Below are 23,072 nucleotides of genomic sequence, written 5' to 3' on the forward strand. Positions count from 1 at the left end.
GATACAGTGGGCACAAGGGAGATTGGTCTATAGTTCTTGATGTCATGCTTACTCCCTTGCTTATGCAGTGGATATACCTTTGACATTTTTAATTTTGAGGGAAATAATCCCTGAGTCAGAGACTTGTTGATTACATCCGTTAAGGGTTGGCAGGTTACAGAGCTGCAATACTTCAGTATTTTTGAAGAAATGTCATCATAGCCTGAGGAGGAAGAGGATTTTAGAGAATTTATAGTGTTGAATACTTCCTCATTAGATGTAAGATTGAACATGTTAAGTCCTGTTCCTGTGAAGTTTGAACATAAGTTAACGTCTTTGGCGCTAGGAGCATTGTTATGACCGAGAGTTACTTCTGCAATTGTTGTAAAATAGGTATTAAAATGTTCAGCTATGGTAAAAATGTCGTCTAGGTAGGTGTCATCATCAGTATTTTTTAATTTCCACGTGGATTCTGAAGCTTCTCTCTTTGGTGCTCTTTCGCTATTAATGACGCTCCAGACTGCTTTGCTCTTGTTGCTTGCTTCGGCGATGAAGTTGGAGTTTGTTTCCCTTCTAAGACTTTTTAGTTTTAAGTCGTAGGATTTCTTCTTCTGGGCAGCATCCTCTTTAGCCTCAATTTGTCCACTGGCTAAGTAGCGCTCGTGGGCTTGGATGAAAGACATCCGCAGTATGTTTACTTCAGGGTTGTTAAATTCTTGAGTTCGGTTCCTGGATCTGTTTCTTGATGTTGTATGGGGGCATGTAATGTCTAATGCTGTAGTCAGAGTTCCAATGAAGTTTGAGTAGGCATCCTCTGCACTTGGAGAGTTGTATACCCGATCCCATGATTGAATTTCAAGAAGCCCCTTTAAATTTGAGATGTTATCTGGACTGAGACGTCTTCCATTTGATGAAGATTGTTTACTTGATGTGGAGGGGAAATCCATGAAGTAAAGTTGTCCGGTGTGGTCTGAGAGCCCGTTTTCAATGATTTCGAAATTGAAGCTATGTGGTGCCAAGTTGGTGCAAAAAACATCAATTGATGTAGCACTTGTAGGGGTTATCCTGGTAGCAGGTAGGAGGCATCGAGTCAGGTTATACTCAGATAGGAGGTTGTTTAATTTATTGTTTTCTCTTTCCATCAGTGTGCTGAGCCAGTCAATATTGAGATCACCAACAATGCAAATTGCAGAATTGTTTATGGGGAGTTCTTCTAGTGACGAGTTTAGTAATTCAAGAGCATGATCCAGTGGGCTTCTTGGTGGTCGGTATACACCCAGAATGTAAACATGATTTTTTTTGTTTATATTGATTTTAACAGCGGTCATCTCACAAACAAGTTCAATGCTTTTGCTATCAAGATTTACACTTTCCACCTCATTGTCCAGATTAACTCTCTTGAATATTGCAACACCACCTTTTTGGTGCAATTCCCTACTATATTCTGCAATAAGTACATACCAGGCACAAAGTGCAATTTTTTTAAGTTTTAAACCATAAAAACCATACAATGCGGCGAGCCAGTGTCGTAGTGATGAGGAATATGATAGTGATTAGAAAATAAACAACATTCCTAGTCTGAAGTCCGAGGAAATAGAATAATACTGTAAACAAGAAATGGTAAACAAAATCATGCTCTGAATTACTTCAGATTTATTAAGGACATATGCATCCTTTAAAAGAAGAAAAACCAAGAATAACAACAAGCACAGGGAGACAGGATGGAAGGATCCTAATCCTATATATTATTAATGTGAAAGTTAAATGTTTGTACTTCTATCAAGTAAAAACAACAATTGTATATAGCCCCCTGTTCTGCTACAGCATTATACAGTATTTCCAACACTGTATTATGAGTTATAACAATTGATCACCCAAACACATGTGATCTAACGGAGAATCATAGGAAGATTTCATGCAGTTTCTGTTATTCCCAGTGGCTTGTTTATGTTGGTTTCTTTTCAGTTATTTGTTCGCTGATTCACTGTATGAAAAATAAAGCCCAGTTAATATTTGAAAACAGAATAAAGAGTTTTAATCATCTCAAAACAAACTATAGAGAATTAATACAGTTGATTAATACAAAATAATAAAGTAAGTTTTGGTAACACATGTGATGTAAACTTAAGATAGTTTTTATTAATTAATTTTTCATCACATTCTCCCCTCCTTGGTAGGGAATAATCGTCTAGGTATTTTGGAAGATATCTATTTCTTGTAGTCCGTCTTAAAGGCGAGTAGTCAGAATTATGAATTTGTTTAGTTGGTTGAGGGGAATCAATGTTTTGTGGCAGAGCAATGTTTTGTGAATTATTTGGTTTAGATGAATGAGGACGTGGTGATCACGATCCAGTGAATAGCTACTTGTGACAACCATCATAAATATATCCCAATTTGATATTTGTGATTATTCAGAGATATTACTGTCTGGTTGGTCCACTACCAATACTGATTGATCTATGTTATCTTTGGAGAGTACAGCAGCATTGTCTCCTTTCGGAGCTAGCTGTTTCAAAGAAACTGTCTTATCATCTCTGTTATTGAGACATATACTTGCATAATTGGGATTTATATCTATTAGTTCGACCTCATCTACCAGCTGGTCATACTTGCTCTGTCTTAGATTTCCCATCAAGAAAACTTTTTCAGATTCAAGTAGCCAGGTTGGTAAAGATAGGCCGTTTGAAGATTTTATGGAATGAATAGTCAACCATTCGTGCGGTGTCACGTTTGTAGCAGTGCATAGTAAAGACCTAGTAGAATGTAAGGAATTATTTACGACATATTCATTTATTCTTATATTGAGACCTTTTAGCAACAGTGTAATAGCCTTCCGTATTATGCCATTTTAACTTTCCATCTGGCCATTAGCTTGAGGATTATATGGTGTAGTTTGTAGTTCTCCTTGTCGCTATGCATTTGGAGTTAAGAAAGTCTTTAAGATCTTTTGACATGAAAGAAGAGCCCCTGTAAGTATGAATATAAGAGGGTAGTCCAAGTAAACAAAACAGGTCACATAACTTTTGTATTATTGTGCTCGATGTTATGTCGAGGCATGAATAAGCAAAAGGAAAACGCGAAAATTCATCAACAATCGCCAGTAAATATTTATTTTTGGGGTTTAATAGCAATGGACCCTTGAAATCCATATTCAACCTTTCAAATGGAGTTGATTTTATTGACACTGTTTCTTGGGGTTTATAAAATTTAGGTTTTATTTCTGCGCAGATGGCACATGTAGCAGTCATCTTTATTTCCTTCAAAGAGTATGGCAGATTCCGACTTCTTAACTACTGGACCTTCCCAGTAATCCTAGGATGACAAAGCTGAGAATAGAGTTGACACAGTTTGTTGTTGCCTGTTGACCCGCAAACACTGGACAGTGTGTCAGCTATCTCACTCATTTGTTTACCTGGTCTGTTAACAATGTCGTATTTATAACATGCAAGTTGTAAACCCCATTCTCATTTTAAATTTTACTAGAGCAACTATTGTGAAACATCAATGACACATATTTCTGGTCAGTGATGTCTGAAGTGATGACCAATCAGAAAGTTTCAAAGCTTCATCGGTAGCATAAGCTTCTTTTTCTTCTGCAGAGTATCTTTGTTCACTTAACATCAAAGTTGACGAGAAAAATGGTACTGGACGTCCATTCTGTAAGAGGCTAGCAGCAATGGAATGCTTAGATGCATATGTTTCAACATCAGACAAAATACTTTCATCTATATCAGAAATGGCTGATTTTATTATTTTTTTGTTTCGAGTTTTCAAGTTTGAGGCAGCCGGAGATGAAACTGGAAATGTTTTCGTTTGTATTAAACTTTGAACTTTGAATCCACTTAGAAAAATGCGATAGCATATCAATAGTTCTTCTTAATGAAGCTGTGTCTGTAGGCAGTGGTATTCTTCTAGTGGTTTAAGTCTGTCCTGATCAGGTCTAATAGTTCTCTTATTTATCTCATAACCTAATAGTTTTAATTGACTGCAGAGAATAACTGCTTTTCTTATAATGTGTGGTAAGTCCAAATTTCTTGACAGCCACAAGGAATCTATTTAGTTTAATATCATATTTATGTTGATCCTTGCCACACACTATAATGTCATCCAAATATGCAAAGGTTCCGTCTATATTTACAGATTGTATAATGCCATCAATCAACCTCTGGAAACAAGCTACACCATTTATTACCCCAAATGGAATTCTTGTAAATAGATAAAGCCTACCAACAGCTTCAAAAGCAGTGTATTTCTTTTCATCGTCTTGTATGGAAATTTGATGATAAAGACTAGACAAACCGATGGTGCTAAAAACAGAAAAATTTGATACTTGATAGACAACATGCTCTATGCTAGGTAGAGGATAATCATTTAAGAGAGTAAAGCGGTTGAGAATGTGTATTATCACTTGCCTATGATGATTTTCATTAGTAGTAACAAGAGTTTGAGTTCTCCATGGTAATCAACTTTCTTCTAATACTCCATTTAATTATAATAATTTTTCTATTTCATTCCAAATGAATATGTTATCATGTAATGAATGTCTTCAAGACTTAGTAGCAATTGGTCGTACATTTTCAGTCAGGTTACGGAATAAAGGAGGAGGTTCAACTCGAGCATGAGGTAGAGAACAGACAATAAGTGGAAATTTATTTCCACCAAAATTCAGTTGAATTTAAGAATGATGTGTCAGTATGATCGTGACTCACTATAATATCAGCACAAAGTTTTTTTAATACTACAAGTTTTGCTCTTGTGTATGAATGCTCGAGGAGTTTTACATTTACAATGCAGTAACCTAAATTTGAGAACTAAGTGAAGCAGATGCCATTGAAACCTTACCAGATCCAGGGAATCAGAATTAGAATCAGTCTTTATTGTTACATCAACGTTTATACATAGCATTGCTATAGAAACAGGTAACATTGTCATAAATTAATATAATAATGATACATACACATATACATTCATATATATGCACATCACAATTCACATACTGTATACATATAAACATTATAAACATACATATAAGAGGTCAAGACAGCGTAACAAATTTAATGTAATCTATGTTAAAACACAATTTTAAAATTCAGGATCCACCAAATACTCATCAACACTATAATAGTTTTTTCCAACAAAAAATCTGTTAGTTTGCTTTTAAATGTTTTTGAATTGATTAAATGTTTATATTTTTGAGGTAACTTATTGTATAGTTTTTTTGCCGTGTATATTGGAGTTTTTTCTACCAGACGCAGTTGATGTATGGGATATTGAAAATTAGCTTTAAATCTTGTATTGTAATTATGATCAAAGTTATCACTTGATAAGCTTTCAAAATTTGATTGTACTGTTAGTAGGGTTTTCAGAATGTATAAATTTGGAAGTGATAAGATTTTTAATTCTTTAAACAGAGGTTTGCAAGAAGTTCTAAATGATGAAAAGGTCATTAATCTCATAATTTTTTTTGATCTTAAAAACTTTATCAAAGTTAGAAGATGATCCCCAAAATTCAATACCATATTGAATTATTGAAAAAAAGAAAGAGTAGTAAATTATTATTCTGGTTTCCAAATTAATTGAATTTCGTAACACTAGCATTTGATGACATGCCGAGTTCAATATTCTAATAATATTTTCAATACATTTTTTCCAAGAAAAGTTTATATCCAGATCAATACCTAAAAATTTTACGCTATCACATAATTTTATTTGCTAGCCGTGGAAAATCACATCCTTATTATAGCCCTCCTTTAATTGTGCCGTTCGAAAATGTAGTAGTTGAGTTTTCTCTTGATTTAATTTCAATCCAAAAAAAGTCTGAAAGTCTGATGTTACTCCGAGAAACAAATGAATCACTTAAAAAAACTCTTTGAGCTTCCAGTATCTAGTCTCTGCTTCGTATTTGTCAATGTTACTTTAACAACAGCATCTTTTAAGCATGACGGAGAACCTGCTGTAATACTAGTAACAATATTTGAACTAGTTGTTACAGCATGAGAAGTTTTAATCCTGCTTTTCTGTAGTCTTGACCTACAGACCTTAGAGTAACGACCCGGTTTAGTTTAGAACAAATGTTACATATAGTATTTGTATCAGGACAGTTTATGAGCAGATGACACAACTGTATCTAAAAAAGTAGCATTTAGCAGAAGAGACAGCCGAAAGCTGTGTCTTGATTGTCAGCAGGAACATTTAGGAGTGTAATAGCATTTAAAAACATCATCAACATTAGAATAACATGCTGATTGATTATGAGCTGCTTCTAAAGCAAGAGCCTGATTAGAAGCTTCTTCCAGAGTTAAAGTATTATTTTCTAAGAGCCGTTGTCGAATTGCTGAAGACAAAAGTCCACTTTATGCTTTGACGCCAATACTAGTCTTGAAGACTATGTAAATAAATAGATTTTGACTTTGACTTAGAAAAAACATCTTGAATAAAGTTATTTTTGTGATCTTCAGCAGTAACTGCTGAAAATGTGCAGTTTTTGCTCCGTTTAAGTCAACAAGTATTCACTGATGGACTCACCTGATTTTTGCTTACATGAAGCTAGCTAATACCTTGCAAATATCTCACTTGTAGGTTTGATGAATATACTATTCAGAATGTCATTTGCTACCTCGTATGGCGTGGACTCAGATATGAATAATTCAAAGATTGGTTGTGAAATGTGATTGATGAGGAGATTCAGTTTATCCTCGGATGTAATTCTTTCTTCCTTTGATGAGATTCTTTTCACAAATGTCAAATGTTCTTAACCAGTATTTCCAAAGTTTAGAACAAGAGGGTGAACTGGTTCAGTATCAAATTTGTCAGGTCTTAAAAACTTATCCATGTCAATTAGAATAAGAACAAAACAGGAAACATACTGTTTTACATTTAAATTATACGAAATGATTAAGTTGTAATGAAAAATAAACCAAGTTTTTTTTATTCTCTTTTTAGCCTCAGCTTTAGGCTATGCTGGCTTGTTTTTGGGTCACTGTGGCTATTATTCCTATCGTGATTGGATCTCCCCTGGATTTGAACCCATGATCTCATAGTTAGGGAGACGTGACTGTATCCACTAGTCTACGGAGGACTAACCCAGTTAATAAAATAACAGAATAAAGGGTTTCAATCATATAAAAACTAACCATAGATAATTAATACAGTTGAACAATACAGAATAATAAAATAATTTTTGACATCACATGTGATGTAAACATTCATGATAGTTTGTATAAATTAATTATTTACCACGTTCACTATAGCCTGTTATTTGTTCCATGACTGTGAAATAGATCAGTTGATATGTTTCTGAGCTGATGTAGAAAACAAACTCCAGTACTTTTCATTTTCAATTATTAGTTATTATTAAGTTTTACAAAAGTTAAAATTTTTATAAATAATGTATACTAATAATATAAAATATAAAAGAAAAACCATATGAGTTAGTACTTATAAACATATTGAGGTGAGACACAAGATAATCATTTAAAAATCTAATAAATAATAATAAAGCAAATAAAATATAATCAGCTGATAAATAGAATATCAAAAATAGGAAAAGTAATCAGTTGATTATATTTTATTAGCTTTATTATTATTTATTGAATTTTTAAATGATTATCTTGTGTCTCACCTCAATATGTTTATAAGTACTAACTCGTGGTTTTTCTTTTATATTTTATATTATTAGTATACATTATTTTTAATTTTTGTAAAAATTAATAATAACCAATAATTTAAAATGAAATAAGTACTGGAGTTTGTTTTCTACATCAGCTCAGAAACATATGTCATCAGATGGACCAAACGATCAAGTGGGATTAAAACTGCATATTTTGCATACAGCAGAAAAGAGTGATTCAGTGCCTTGCAGGGTTAAACTACCAAGATAGTTGTCGAGAATCTTTTAAAGAACTAAAAATACTTACAATAGTGGCATTGTACATAAGAGAAACCTTCTTGCATGCAGTAGGAACCAACCAAGACAGGCACAGAGATCTACACGGACATAACACTAGAAACTCAATTGATTTTCACTGCAATCTCACTATTTAAGCGTTTGAAAAGAAGCCTATCTACAAAGGAGTCTTGTTATACAACATGCCTGGACACGTCAAGAAGGAAACTGGACAACGACGAGTAGACAACTAACGGCTTGGCTGGAAGACAGACACTTCTACTCAGTGGAAGAAGTACTGGAGAGAGCTCTTGACTTATAAAGACAACATAATATGAAGAATTTACAAACACTGACTGTTACACTTTACTGTAACATAAACTTCTCCTTGACCTTTGTTTTGTTTTCTAATAATATGTACAATAAGGAATCTGAATCTGAACCTGGACATTACTGAAGGCTACATCTGATTTACCAAACTTGTAATACAACATAAACCTTTTTAATTAACATTTTTGGAGTGTTACAACAGTGAAAAACCACCAGTTTTATAAAATGATTCAGTAAGATAAGATATTCAACCGTGCACTACAATATTTTGAATAAAAATTTTGTGTATCTTATTGGTGCTCATAGACAATGTTTGATCTCTGATTTCGGTGCTCTGACACACTGTTTTTAAAGTAATTTAAATATCCAATAAATTATTCAAGGGATCCAGAGATGTGAATAACTTCCTGCGATGATCTCATATCTATCAAACAATAGCATTGGTGTAAAAAGGAAATGCTTATGATCCCTCTGTTATGCTCCGAGTTATTGACTCTTCATTTACAGTTCTATTTAAAATTTGATATATTGTTGTCTGTTTTAATTACAAAATCTTGAGAAACAGCCTAAGCACCAGCATGAAATGAAATGAAATATGTTTATTGTCATTGATCAACAGTAGTTGCAATAGACATAGTCAAACTTACACGGTCTTAGTGTAGCCTTAATCTTAGATATTAAAGGTTACATGTCAAATTAAATGGGTCAAATAGAATACATTTATAGTCAATAAAAGTGAATAAGATATTGTAAATCTACATTTAAAATGTATGACAATAAGTGTAATAAGTTAAAAACATATAAATGAATAAAACATATAAATAAATTAAACACACAAATAAATATAAAGATTTAAGTAAAAAACACATATTACATGATCATGTACGTAGGAACTCAATACCTTAAAGACAAGTAATAATTTTTCTATGCAGATGTTTTGGTTCATTATTCAAGTAGTATAAAGTATGATCTGAATAGGTCTGAAAAGTTATTAGTATCATTGGAGTCTATGAAAACCTTTTTGTTATTTTCACTGAATATCTTATAATAGGATGGTTAAACTCAAATGGCCACCAGTACACACCATGTCTCTATTCTCCGTTTGTGGCCATTCACATTATTATTTTCACTTGTTATAAGTATCTAATGCTGAATACAAATATAATTAATTGTACATTTTAATTATATATATTTCAGAAATGAAAGAGTATTAGTTATGAACAAGCTAATGGTATTAGCATTTTTTAAGAATTGTATCACATTTATTCATCTTATATTTTTTAAATCTTTTGCAGTGTAAGTTAGTATAGGGACTGTACTTAATTCATATTAAAAATACATACACAAAGAATAGTTTTCACAGACAGTAAATGGGTAAAAAGGTATTTTTTATACTCAAATCTTGATTCTTATTATTTGAATTTTAATACGTCTCAGGTTTTTCAGTTACATTTAACTGGAAAGTAAGATATGTGTTACAGAATCCTCATTTTTAACTATCCAGTGCCTAAAACAAGTAAGGTATATTTGTATTTGGTTTTGGAATTAATAAGTCGGTAAATCAGATTTATTATGTGTGGTTACTTGCAAAAGATTTTGCACTGACAAGTAAATTGGAGTGGTAAAGTTGAAGCTACAGTTCTGTGTTTAGTTTGTAATGGAGTCAGTTCATTAAAGTTAGACACAGTCATGTAAGACTGTCTGACGTTCAATTACCTGTCCATCATCCAACCCCTCTGTCCCCCCTCCCACTACTCTCTACATTGTGCAATTCCTTGCATAGTGCGTATTATACCACAAGGTCAACATATGGAAGTAACATAAGCAAACAAAGTTTTGTTAAATTCTATAATTTTTGTAAGGTTTAATGTTGAGTAGTTCAGTTTAATAGTTTTTGTTAACGTTTTTCTTTATTTGTTTTCTTGTCTGTTTGTTGATACAATGTTTTAATTGTTTTAAGCCAACTTAACAATGAACTAAAGACTTATAATTTTCAATATACTCTAGCTCAGGAATGGATGAGAATGTCATAATATATATATACCCATATGAGGGTTTGCAAGTATAGCATTGTGCTCTTATAATAGAAGGAGCTACCATCTGAAAATTAATAGATATCTACCACTAATGCGTAACTATTTAGGTGCTTGGTTTTATAGATGTATGTGAGTTTGGTTTTACAGCTTGTTTCACTTGTGTGCAGAAGTACACAAGGAAATGTTATGAAGTGTATTGAATGTGAGATCTAGGGTTGCACTCTTAAATGCATTAATATATTTAAAATTTGCTACAAAGAAATTATTATTATGATATTGAATGTTATTGAATTAATTTATGTCTTTTAAGAGATCTCAACACATTCTGCCCTATCTAACATCAAAATCTTACAGTTCTCGTCATCTCAAAACATTGCTCACACTCTCAACTTCTTGAAATATATAGACCTTGCTGTGGAGAGCCACTTCAGTTAGCAGATGTTAAACCAAAACATCTGTTTTGGTTTAACCAAACACAGAGGTTTGGTGTAACGTTTGTTGACTAAATATTTCAAGAAGTTAGTTGTACAAACAATGTTTTTACACTGTGAACCGGAAGGCTTTAATGTTAATTATTACACTGGCCACGTAAGCCTAAGAACTAAGTTGCTGTCCTGTGATTAATTCATTGAAAAATTTATTGGCACAAAGAACCTTGGATTTTTATGATACCTATATTGGATCCTGGAGAAAAGATACAAAGAATATGAATAAAGCCGATTCTGATTTGGGAATGATATCCCGCATTTAAAGAGGATCAGCTTTCTCTACTCTCATTTTGAAGGCATTGGCCTCTTTGGTTAGACCAATTCTTTAGTATTGTAGCATTGACGTTTTTATTGGTCACATTGTTATGATAGAAATGGTCCAGAAACGTTTTCTCTGCCTTGTAGGTATCAGTGAGTAGCATGGATTTTTTTCTTATTACAACCTAACTTCATTAAGACTTCGTCAACTTTGTTTAATGTTTAACATTTTAAACATTTAAAAAATAGTGCCTTTTCACTATCATGTGTCATATTTTAGAAATTGTTTTGTACCAAAAAGCAGTAAACTTAAAAATCTGGTGTATATTTTTTATGAATAGATTTTAGTATTGATTTAACTACATGTAAATCCTATACCTCTTTTCACTTATTTTAAATTTAGTTATAAAAGGTGAAATAACAAACTATTAAACAATGTTTAAGCTTTTTATGTTTTTGGTTCTTACGTTATTTTTTGTAAACATACAAATTAAATTACTCTCATTTGAAACTAGAAACAATGTTTAAAAAAAATATTTGCTGTAAAGTTTGATATTTTATTATCTAAATTTCTTAGAAAAATTACAATTGTAGGACTTAATTTGTAATTTTTTATACATTTTTAAATTAAAGAACAAACAGACAGACAGTAATGAATCAAAATAGGATACAAAACATTTCTTATTATAACCATGACCTGGAATTTTAGTTCTTATTTTTAACCACTTTGTATTAGACAAAATAGGATTGAAAATCTTTTATAATACATTCTAACACTTTACTGAGATATTGTAATGGTTCTTTAATTATGTGTGTAAATGCATCATTTGTTTATTTTATTAAAATGAGGATTGTGGTGACAGGGCAGTCCCTGAACAGGGCTTATGCTGTGTACGCCATGTATTGATTATAGTAACTGGATCACCCTCTTAGTGCCAAATTGAGTTACTGTCGGCCGCTTAGTTGCTCTTCCGTCTTCATGACGCTCTCTTGTGGATCTCATCTTATTTGTTGTTTTTCCGTGATTTACTTACTTAAATTGGTTAATTTTTTAAAATAGTTTCTTCAGTGCTATTTATTGGTATGTTCTAGCCTTTTTGTTTTTTTAGTAACTTTATTTAAAATTAAAAGTTTTGAATAAAAATTATTTGTATTTACTGCACTCTAATATATAGTATTATATATTATAATCATAAAGTAGATTTATTTTTATAAATTATTCATTAATATTTCAAAAGGGATTTAAACATATTTATATGTACTATATTTATTTACACACAAACACATATACACACAAATCATATAAATTATTTAAAAGTAGGATATTATTAATATTGAAGTTGTACAATTAATTTTGTCAATATTCTCCCTTATTATTTGTAGATATATCATTTTCATTTCACATTCCCTTGTTGATAAAAAGAATGTCAAGAGTATTTTTATGTTTACATGTATTTATATAAGTTGATTTTCCTTTTTGTTAAAAAATTCAGTAAATAGTTGGACAGGCTATAAAAATTACACATTGATTGAGTACTCTGTAATTTTTACAGATGATTAATGGAAAACATTATTTTAATATTATATTTGTTATAGTTATAATTAACATTTTAGGTTTTATTTTTCACGCTGTAACGTCTGCAGACCACTGGAGTATGTGGCACTTCAACCTATTCACCACCTACAAAGAAGCTAGCTTTTAAAAGAACCACATTTTTTATGTATTATTCAAATAGCAACGATGGCCCCAAACAAATTTGAGTTAGAGGAGCCCAAACGATGTTCAGTTGTACCATTGTATCCTCATGTTATTCCTGAGAGTGTGGTGAGTTCAGCGCACTCTCACACTCATGTTCCGGGCTATATACACACACATCCCCGCCCTCAGTATCCTCGTACTCAGGTCATTGTGCAGGTATGTCTGACATTATTGTGGATTGCATGCAAGATCTGAAACAACACCAGTCACTGCTATGAATTAGATTTAATGTGGTGATATTTGTATTTCAAACCTCAAACGGCTCTAACTTTGGGTCTAAACATTTTTGGAAGACTTATAGAAAATATTTTTCTATTTAGCTTCTAGAACTCATCCTAGAATTGTGCTGCATGTGACCAGACTCGCACTGTGTACTTCTGTTTGCCATAAAATTTACCATAAGTAGGACATAAAATGGTTGAAAACATTGTTGATTTTCTCTGATATTTGCAGATATCCAGAACCAAGCATCCGCACCTTCCAGAGTTAAAAAAACCAGGAGGAAGAGGATACCATAAAATGTTTATCGGGAGGGTTTATGAGAATCAGAAAAAAAACAAACAAGCAAGCAATGCGAGTACATACAGTGAACATACGATGAAGAAGCGAGGCAGAAGTAGAAGTGTCTCTGACGATGAAACAGATGAAGATCCACCAACAGTGAAAGGAAATAAAAACACAGCAAACATTAAAACAAGAAAAACTGTTGTACATGATTCTCCCTTGGAAACTGATAGAGATAGTGAACCTGAGGAACACTCGAAAGAAGCAAAAAAAGCTTCCTACAAAGAAGGAGGTGAGAAGTCTTTTATGGAAAGAATCAATGAAAAAGTAAAAAAATTGAAAAAAGATAAAGACACAAAGGAGACAAAAGTAAATGGGTTTTCTGGTGAGACAAAACAAGTTGTTTATTCAATTCCAGCAGCCGATGTCGAGAAAGGCGTAAAGAAAGGCAAACCAGAGAAATCTTATGCAAAGGATAAATTTGATTCAATAGAATTAGACAGTGCAGATGAAAAAAGATCAGTTGAGGAAGAAGGAGGGATGAAGAGTATTGGGATACAAGCCATTCCTTATCCCCCTTTCCGTCTTAGGCTTCTTCCTCACCCCGATTGGCAGGTATGTACTATGTATTTAGTTTTTAACTTTGTTGAGTTATTGTAAGTGAAGGTTTTAGGATGAGAGATGTATTTGAATAGGAAGATTGGGCTTGTCTTTACCAAATTGGAAGGATAATTCCCTTCTTTTTAACTCATACATTAAAAAGAATATCATAAATCACTTTCAGCTACAATATAACTTCATCCAACAGCATGTTCACAACAAAAATAATGAAAGCACTATCCAATCAGACCAATCAGTACCAACTGAGAAGAGGCTACTAGGAGGAAACCAAACACTGAGTGCCACCTAACACATCTGAACATTAGATAATGTTCTTGCTTAAACCCCTCCATCCCTTGTGGATGTACTAAAAAGCTGGAAACATGAATTGTATAGACTGTGTAGATATAATAATGTGTGCTAATTGGCCGAGTGTCAACAAGGTATTAAATGTAATTACTGTAAATTGTTAGTATTTTTTAATCTATAAATTAGTCTTTAACAGTTTCATCCCATTTTAGGTGTAACATAGTACGGACAGCCTTTTTTGTAAAGTTAGTAAATTTTCCATGTTTATCATAGATAATCCATTATCGATATTTAACCCAAATGATATATGTGAATCAAAACGTACAAAATATGCAAGTTTTAAAGTATGTATATTACCAAATTACAGTTGATGGTCTGTACATATCAAACAAACATTTTTCAGTTACATTATCAACATGGGAGCTCCAGCTTAATTTACTATATATACATAATTCAAGAAACTGCATTATCAACTCTCACAAGTTCAACCTACTTGAGGTGCAGTTCAAGATCCACACTTATCTTAGATTCTCCAAAATACTTGAAACTAGTTTTTTTTAATTAAGAAAAAGATTATTTGAAAGAAAATTTTGAATTTGGGTAACATTTTTTGTAGCTGATCAGTAGACTTTCCAGTTATCAATACATTTGCTTTGTCAGCATAGAGGCAGATACTTTATTTTTTATCTTGAATAACACTCAGTAAACATTTAATTTAACAAAAATCAGAAAGGGTCCCAAAATGGAGCCTTAATGCATTTGATGATTTTTGATTGTGATTGTGTGGTTACAGATTGGTTATGACTACTGACATGAGTAATTTTTATGACTGTGTCCTGCTCTTTAAATACGGTTTAATCCATTTAAGAGATTATTCCTAATTTTTAGAGTTTGTTTATTAGTTTAATATGTGAGACACTATTGAAAGCTTTAATGAAATCCATGAATACTCCTTGTACTTTATCACCCTTGTCCCTTCCATCAATAATTGTATCTATGTAATTTGCAGCTGCAGAAATGGCAGTGTGATCTGCTTGAAAACCATGCTGTTCACTGTCGTAAAGATTATTATCCTCAAAGTATTTAACCAGTTGAGTATACATAGCTTTTTCATCAATTTTAGATATCACTGGTAAAAAAGCATAATGGGTGGTAATTAATCACTTCAACTAAACATCCCTTATGTATTGTACTCAAGAATGTATTTAATGTGAAACTGGCTTGATTAAATGTTTTCTCACATACTTTATAACTGTAATGGGTACATCATCAAATCTGGAAGAATGTTTACTCTCAAAACTTTCTATTATTTTGTTTAAATAAGTCTCACTGATGGGTTTATAGTAAAGTGTTGGCAACTGATCATTTACAGATAGTGTTGGTGTTGGTGTGTGACAAATGTTAGGGATTACAAGATTGTATGCTGGTTAAAAAATGCACTTGGATACTATTATGTATATGCTTTTACTAACTTGTTAGGTATCTCAGGTTTTTTGCATGTGGTAATTATCAAATCAGTATGTGCATCAATCCTTCGGGGTTGACTTGCAGTAAGTGGATCACCCTCTATGCCCACCAGGTGTCTTTCTGTTACTGAAACAGTGTAATCCTTTGATTTTTTTGTTGAACAGTTTGTGAACAGCGTGAAACTTGTTCTATCTAAAATCTGCATTGAAGGAGGCATATTTTTTGTTTTATGTTTCTTAGATTACCAAAAAGTTGGCGATCTGAAATTCTCTATGATTCGATTCAACATCACTATCCCACTCTCCCTCAATCATTTCTGGTTTATTTTTAATAGTAATGTCACAGTACTCACTGTCAGAATCATTTACTGCTTCAAATATTTTGTCATCATTAAAACTTATTATTATTTTGTAGTTTCATCTGACATGTATTTCGCTACAGTGTTGTGTAATCCTAAGTAATACAAAGCTCTAGTGATGAATTGTGTAGGAGTCGGAGACCACACTGCTGAAGGTGATGAGGCTGGTATTGTGTCAGTGCGGACTCGCTTGTATCGTCCTCACCTGGGCCTTGATCGGAGCTCTCGTCTTTCACTTGACCGAGGCTCCCCGGGAATACTCTCAGGTCTGTCTGACAAAACTCATAAAAATATGCTTTTTATTCATTTGAGTTTTAAAAGAAATAAAAGAATTTTTCATGCAAAGTTGCAATTATGGGTCTTATACCATTCATGGGTTGTGAATTTTGAGTTCAAAAACATATCTGAATAAAGACACAGTGTATTATACTAATTTAAACTGTTGGTTTTTTATTAATTGTATTAATAACATAAGTTCCTAAATTATTTTCCTTAACTTAGGGTAACTATTTAGCATTACTAGTGAAACGTAAATCCAGAATACAGATTTGTCTATAAAAGGATTTTCTCTTCACCTGATATGCAAAGCACCTGTTTACTCACTCAAAAATTAAGAAGTAAGGGTTTACTTTACGCCCTTGGGAAACAGACATTTATGCATATACAGAACATTGACAACATAAAAAGCATTATTTAAGTATTGAGGCAATGTTGAAGTTGTTAAATACAGAGATCCCAATTCACAGTAGATGCATATTCACAAACAGCATTTTCAACATTGTTGTAGTACTTAAATTTTATGTGATCGTTTATTAACATACTTGTATCACATAAGTTACCTAGCATTGTATCTTTTTTTTAATCCTATTGGAGATTTGGGAACGTTAGTTGTTCACACGTCCAATAAGGAAGAATTAAGTTTATGAATCAAATGGTTTGACAACTGGTTTGGGTAGCTAATTTGGGGTGAGGTTTAATTTGTTGTTAGCACACTAAGCTGTAAAAACTGTTTTGAATAGAAAACACTTTAAATTGCTCTTGAATTGGTTTAGATTAGCCTACTTGTAAATTTATTGGTAATTACTGAAATATTTTCTGCCTTTGTATTTTGGATTTTTATTCATTTCGTGATAATGTTGTTCTGAACATTTGTTTTTAAAATCTAGTGTTCTATTAATATATCTGGTAAGTTAGTTTTATCATATACTGAAATTAAAATATATATACATATAAACTTGAATCTCGACCTTTATAAAATGTTTACTAAAAAAAGCTACACAATCTAAGCATTGTGCAGGCATTTCTCACGCTAGTTGTAGTGGTGGGTATTTCTGAGTAACTCTTTGTAAGGACAAAGACCTAGGACATGGAGCAAACTTTCAATTATATGATTCTCGGTTGTACAATTATATAATGCAACTGTTTGACTATATAATTGTATATTTCCTGTCCTTGGGCCTGTTTTGGATGTCTCATACATATGCTATGTCTCCCACAATAATCATTATACTCATTTTGATGTGTCAAAATTATGAAATAATTTGTCTAACAATTTTGAAAAAGTATCACACTTTTAGAGTTCGGACCACGGTGCTCGGCACCTGGTTTGTACATGTGCATTAATCACCTTTTCCCTCTGGACTGCTATAGTACAGGCATTTTAAGAAATCTACATCTTGTATAAAAGAAAAACATATGTATTTGTTTTCATCTAAAACAAATGTTTTAATGTGTTTTGCATTGTTTACATTTTAATGTAACCAAAATAGGTTGAAAATGTATATGAAAGTTAGATATTGAAGATAGTGAACACAATTTGGCATCAGGAAAATATTGTGGAGTATATTCACTATCTCTCTTGCACTGCCATTCCTACACGTCGAGCACCATGGTCACCACTGTACCCTTATGGTGTAATAAATACTAATTTGAAAATTGTATGTTGTAAAATTTTTTCCTAATATGATTGGAATTAATTTTGTAATGATTATCTGCATATGTTATAAAACATTCTTTGATTGAATGATCAAGAACATTTTAATTTAATTATTTTATGGATCATTTACTCTTTTTTAAATTTAACAAATGTTTATGTGTTGAATTTAATGTAAGCCTCCGATTTCGTCCTTACTGTACCATTAATATATACAGCTTGCTTGAAAAGTCCTGCAACGGTTTAATAATTTTAAAACCGTTTCTTGTAAAGCAATGAGACTTGCTATATCAATATTACCCATACAAGTTTGTTATGTGATTATCAGGTTTTTATATCATCAGGGGGCGGGCTGGCTAAGAGTCAGAAGAAACATAAAATTAAAGGTTTTTTTTTAGTTCAACACAATGCCGCGAACCAGACCTCAAAGGGTTTACCCCATCCAAAATGGCGACATTTTAATGTTTCTTAAGATATCTTGAGGTATTTGCCAAGTTTCTTCATTGATGTGTTGTAAGTAGGCATAACTGCTGTTATTGGTGCGATAACAATCCTCACTGGATAAGAAATAGTAATACACAGACACCCCAAAAAGGGAACATGTGGGCTGGGATAGTTGGAAATCACATTGTAGAACCCTTTTTAATCAATAGCAATTTGAATGAGGTTTCATATGAGTTGATGATAATTATACTGGCTTTACGTACTGTGTTGTATCAAAGTTATAACACAGTAAGGTATCAACAGTACACTACAAATACATGAGCTTCTGGACAAAGATTTTCCCAATCGTTTGATTGGGGACGTTGATGTAGGGGAGCAATAGAGTGGCCACCTAGATCATCAGATTTTAGATGTTGCGGTTATTTAAAATGAAGGGTTTACATAACTAACTAATTCATCGCGTCAATGAAGAAACTCAGCAAATACTTCCAGATATGTTACAAAATGTTGTTACCGGTTTCTACCATAGATTGGGATATTGCCAACAAATACTTAGAAAGCATTTTGAACACTTACTGTAACTGTAAGTACTTCGTTTTTAATTTCAATACAGTAAATTTATATTATCTTTAAGAAATAGAATAGTATGTGTTATTCTAATTTGCATAATTTAAGAGAAACTATAAAACGCTAACATTTTGGATAGGGTAAATCTTTTGAGGTCAGGTTTGTGGCATTGTGTGCTACTAAAAAAGACATTTAATTTTATGTACATCTTGACCTATGTTCTAATTTAAGATTTTCTTCTTACTTCTTGCCATCCTCCTGATGAGGTAAAAGCCTGTCAATCGCATAAAAAATTAGATTTTTATGGGTAATATTGATATACCAAGTCTCATTGTTTTACAAGAAGTGGTTAAAAATTATTAAACTATTCCGGCACTTTTCAAGCACATTGTACATACATATTTTGTTTTAATTTATTTTCTAGAATATAACATTATTGTGTGGATTCATGTAAATAGTTGTGCACCACAATAATTAGTTACTCTCGCACCAATTCCATTAATAATTCCTACCATACTATTATGTCAGAGACCTCAGATAAGAAAGAAAGTAAAAAGTATGTTCTAGAGAGGTCCCAACGCTATTTTTATGGTACTGTTATATTATTTCATATTGGTTTACAAATAACAAATGTAATGTTAACCTAGTATTGTTTGTTATACACACTGGACTGTTTTAGGTAATAGAGATGAACCGGCGCCAGACAGAGTTGGTCGTGGGATTAGCTACAGACCTGCGCCAGGTGGTACCAGAGGAACCAGTCTGGCGCACGACTATCGAGCAGTATGCTACACACCACGAGGCCCTTATCTTGTCGGCTGTTAGCTCAGGTTACCCCCAGCGTGGCACTATCTGGACATACTGTGGCTGTTTGCTCTTTGCCACCTCCTTACTCACCACACTCGGTCAGTGCCACTGAAACTGTAAACTTCTACTTGGAAACCAATTATTCAGATCAATTGTAATAGGTCCAGTTGGATTTCTCCTTGAAAAATTGATTTCCTAGCAAAACAACCTAAGTTGACTGTTACTAAAGCAGTTTTAGTAATACGTTTTATTGGCTAAAGCATGTAATTAATGCTCATTCTTTATCTAATTGTTCAATTACCTTCAACCCTCCGACTGGCCATATAGTAACTTCTATACAGGCAGGCCATTATGGCTGAATTGCTAGTGTTTTTCTAAAGTGCTATAAAATGTACATGCTTTATGCAATTTCAGAATTTATGATCTAAAAATAAAATATGAAACACTGCGTAAAATATAACACATACACAAGTCATACTAACATGTACAAAAAAGTAGCTAATTGACCAAAAGTACAATGGTTTTTTGATAGGCCAATTTATAATATTGCTTTACAAACAAACCCAACAAATATCATAGTAATCCCAAATAGTTGTTCTGTTAGGTAAATGTAAATTTATAAGTTTTAGCTAAAAAAATGTTAATGTTAAAAAAGTTATGTAGGTTTTTTCGTAAAAGTTTTTTTATAAATTTAATAGTTTTATAAAAAATATAATAAATGGTAATTCAAGGTATTATTGTTTTATACGAGGGCATCCAGAAAGTAGATTACGTTTCACTCTGTAACCACTACGGCAGGGACTATTTTGGCCATTTTTATGTCAAGGCGTTTCTCCATTCAGTGGCTATCCAACCGTACTAGTGGGAGGTTACTGTTGCTCCTTGTTGTTTTTAAATACCAGTTTAAAATGTTTAATGCAATTGAAAATCTTGCAAGTTGTCTGGTCTGGTACAATCAATACAGTTTTTGTTGGTTAAGCACAGTAAACCAATCGAGATTTATCGCTAACTCTGTGAAGTTTATGGGAAGGATGTGATTACTGAAGGTGGAGTGAGGTCATTTTTGTGAGGTTAAACATCGTTATATGGAAAAAATATGTTATAGAATCAGAGATGAGAAAACGAAAACTTGCAATTCAGTACACATATGTAGTAACCTATAGTACTCTGTGATTTACTATTTATTTGAAAGTTGTCTTCTTTGGTAAGTCTGATATAATTTCCAGTTTTTTAGATTAAAAATTTGTTGCTTTAGTAACATTGTTGAACATTACAAAATTGATCAATGTTTGTCATCAATGTGTGAAAACCAGGGTTCGGTGCACCGGTGCCACGCACTGTGACAGGTCGAATTTGTGCCATTGTGTTTGCTGGAGTGGGTATTCCGGTGCACTTGCTGCTGGTGCTTAACGTTGGCTTACTGCTTGCTGTCAAGCTGCATCACCTGTCCCGCGTCTCCCAGCGCAAGCTCGTCAGGCTACACAGACAGCTTACCAACCGTAAGTCTGACCACATTTTGTTCACCTCACTTATTTTCTCGGATTGCATCTACAAGGTTTTAAATTTAAAATACAATGTATTGCAATTTTGCTTTTATTGCTAAACTGGTGATGCTAAACCACATTCACAACGCACTATCTCTGTGCTATACATCCTGTAGTGCCGTCGTTTCACACCGTGGGATTGGAGGCCTCCCAGTCCACCATAGAAATGTATGTCTGTGGTGTGATTCCGGACAGACCATTTGAGACTGACCATGCCCGAATTGGCACCACTGGCGCTGAAGGCAACTGGTGTCACAGAGTGCACAATCAGAGTTCTAGCCTAGATTCTGGGGTTTTGTTGACAAGAGGACCACCTAATGCAGGACTAGTGGCAGCTGCTAAGGTTAGACATGTATTATGAACTCAGTGATTTTCGTTTGTTAAAAAATATTAAATTTATATCAAATTTTTTGTTAGAAATAAAAGAACGTGTAACAAAGAGTGGGAAATGTAAACAAAGGCTTTAGGTAAGTCAGCTATAAGTAAAACAAGGCTTTACAAGTGGTATAAATGTTACAAAGATGGCTGTGAAGACATTGAAGCTGATGAACACTCTGGACACCCCAACAACCGATGAAAACAAAAAATAGTGGAAAAAAAGGTTATGAATGATTGCCGTATTACGATCAAAGAGGTTACTGATAATGTTTGCATGTCAATTGGCTCATGCCATGAAATTTTGTGAATGTTTTAGGTATGAAACGTGTGGTAGCAAAATGTTTTCTAAAATTGTTAAATTTTGAACAAAAACAGTGACGTATAGAAGTTGCTCAGTAGTCACTAAATGAAGCCAATGACGATGCAGAATTAATGAAATGTGTTACTAATGCAATGAATTAATGAAATGGGTTACCAAACACGGGTTTACGGATATGACATCAAAACTAAGGCTCAATCAACCCAGTGGAGGCATTTGAAGCGCCAAGACCGAAAAAGGCTCAACAAGTGCAGTTGAACACCCTAATTGCTTGTTCATGAATTTTTGGTCAAAAAACAGTACTTTATGATGCCCCACTATTAATGTTGTAGAAAGTGCAGTTAAACGTGAAGATTATGCTGACTGTGTTCATGGCTTTTGTACCATGACAATACACTTGCTCACACCTAATTGCTTGTTCATGAATTTTTGGTCAAAAACAGTACTTTATGATGCCCCACTATTAATGTTGTAGAAAGTGCAGTTGAACGTGAAGATTATGCTGACTGTGTTCATGGCTTTTGTACCATGACAATACACTTTGCTCACACCTAATTGCTTGTTCATGAATTTTTGGTCAAAAACAGTACTGTATGATGCCCCACTATTAATGTTGTAGAATAAATAATTTTTTTTTTCCAGAAATGCAAATTTCCATTATCTTTTGAACATACCTTGTAAATATTTGATGTTTCAGCCAAATCACAAGAGGAGGACTGGCCTGAGGATATCTTCACACCAGACGATACCCCTCCTCCCCCTCCGTCCTGGATCAAGTTCTTTCCATTTGTGGCCATCCCCGTCTACTACTGCTTGGGCCTGTTACTGTTTGGGGTGTTCCGGGACAAGACTTTTCCTGAGGTCCTGTTGTTCCCTCTGGACTTCACAGCTGCTGGAGGCGTGGCCTCGCGCTACGGCCCACTGCGTGTTGCGTATGCCGCATACCTAGAGGGTGCTGTCATCCTCGCCTCCACCAATGTTGCCCTATTGCGTGTTACTGCTACGCGTGGTTTCACTACACTCGGGATCAAACTGGGCCTCATGATTAATTCTCATAAATAGATTACTTTTGTACATAATTTCAATAAATGTACTTTTAACACTTGT

General features: G+C 33.2%; 1 protein-coding gene across 2 annotated transcripts in view; it reads left to right on the forward strand.

The window, feature by feature from the left end:
* Positions 1-23,072, forward strand: part of LOC124362531 (beta-1,4-glucuronyltransferase 1-like) — a 34,898-nt gene extending 11,826 nt beyond the window's left edge. The window contains exons 1-6 of one of the 2 annotated variants that reach the window (XM_046817119.1): positions 11,903-12,057; positions 13,189-13,854; positions 16,105-16,239; positions 19,597-19,822; positions 21,038-21,223; positions 22,663-23,072. In XM_046817119.1, the coding sequence (XP_046673075.1) occupies positions 13,255-13,854; positions 16,105-16,239; positions 19,597-19,822; positions 21,038-21,223; positions 22,663-23,027 (1,512 nt within the window). In that variant the 5' untranslated portion in view covers positions 11,903-12,057; positions 13,189-13,254 and the 3' untranslated portion in view covers positions 23,028-23,072. Of the gene's footprint in view, positions 1-11,902; positions 12,058-13,188; positions 13,855-16,104; positions 16,240-19,596; positions 19,823-21,037; positions 21,224-22,662 lie in introns of those variants that run through there. The other variant, XM_046817120.1, reaches the window with a different exon arrangement.

Source organism: Homalodisca vitripennis, chromosome 5 (genome assembly GCF_021130785.1).
Source record: "Homalodisca vitripennis isolate AUS2020 chromosome 5, UT_GWSS_2.1, whole genome shotgun sequence".
In the NCBI taxonomy this organism is placed as follows: Eukaryota; Metazoa; Arthropoda; class Insecta; order Hemiptera; family Cicadellidae; genus Homalodisca; species Homalodisca vitripennis.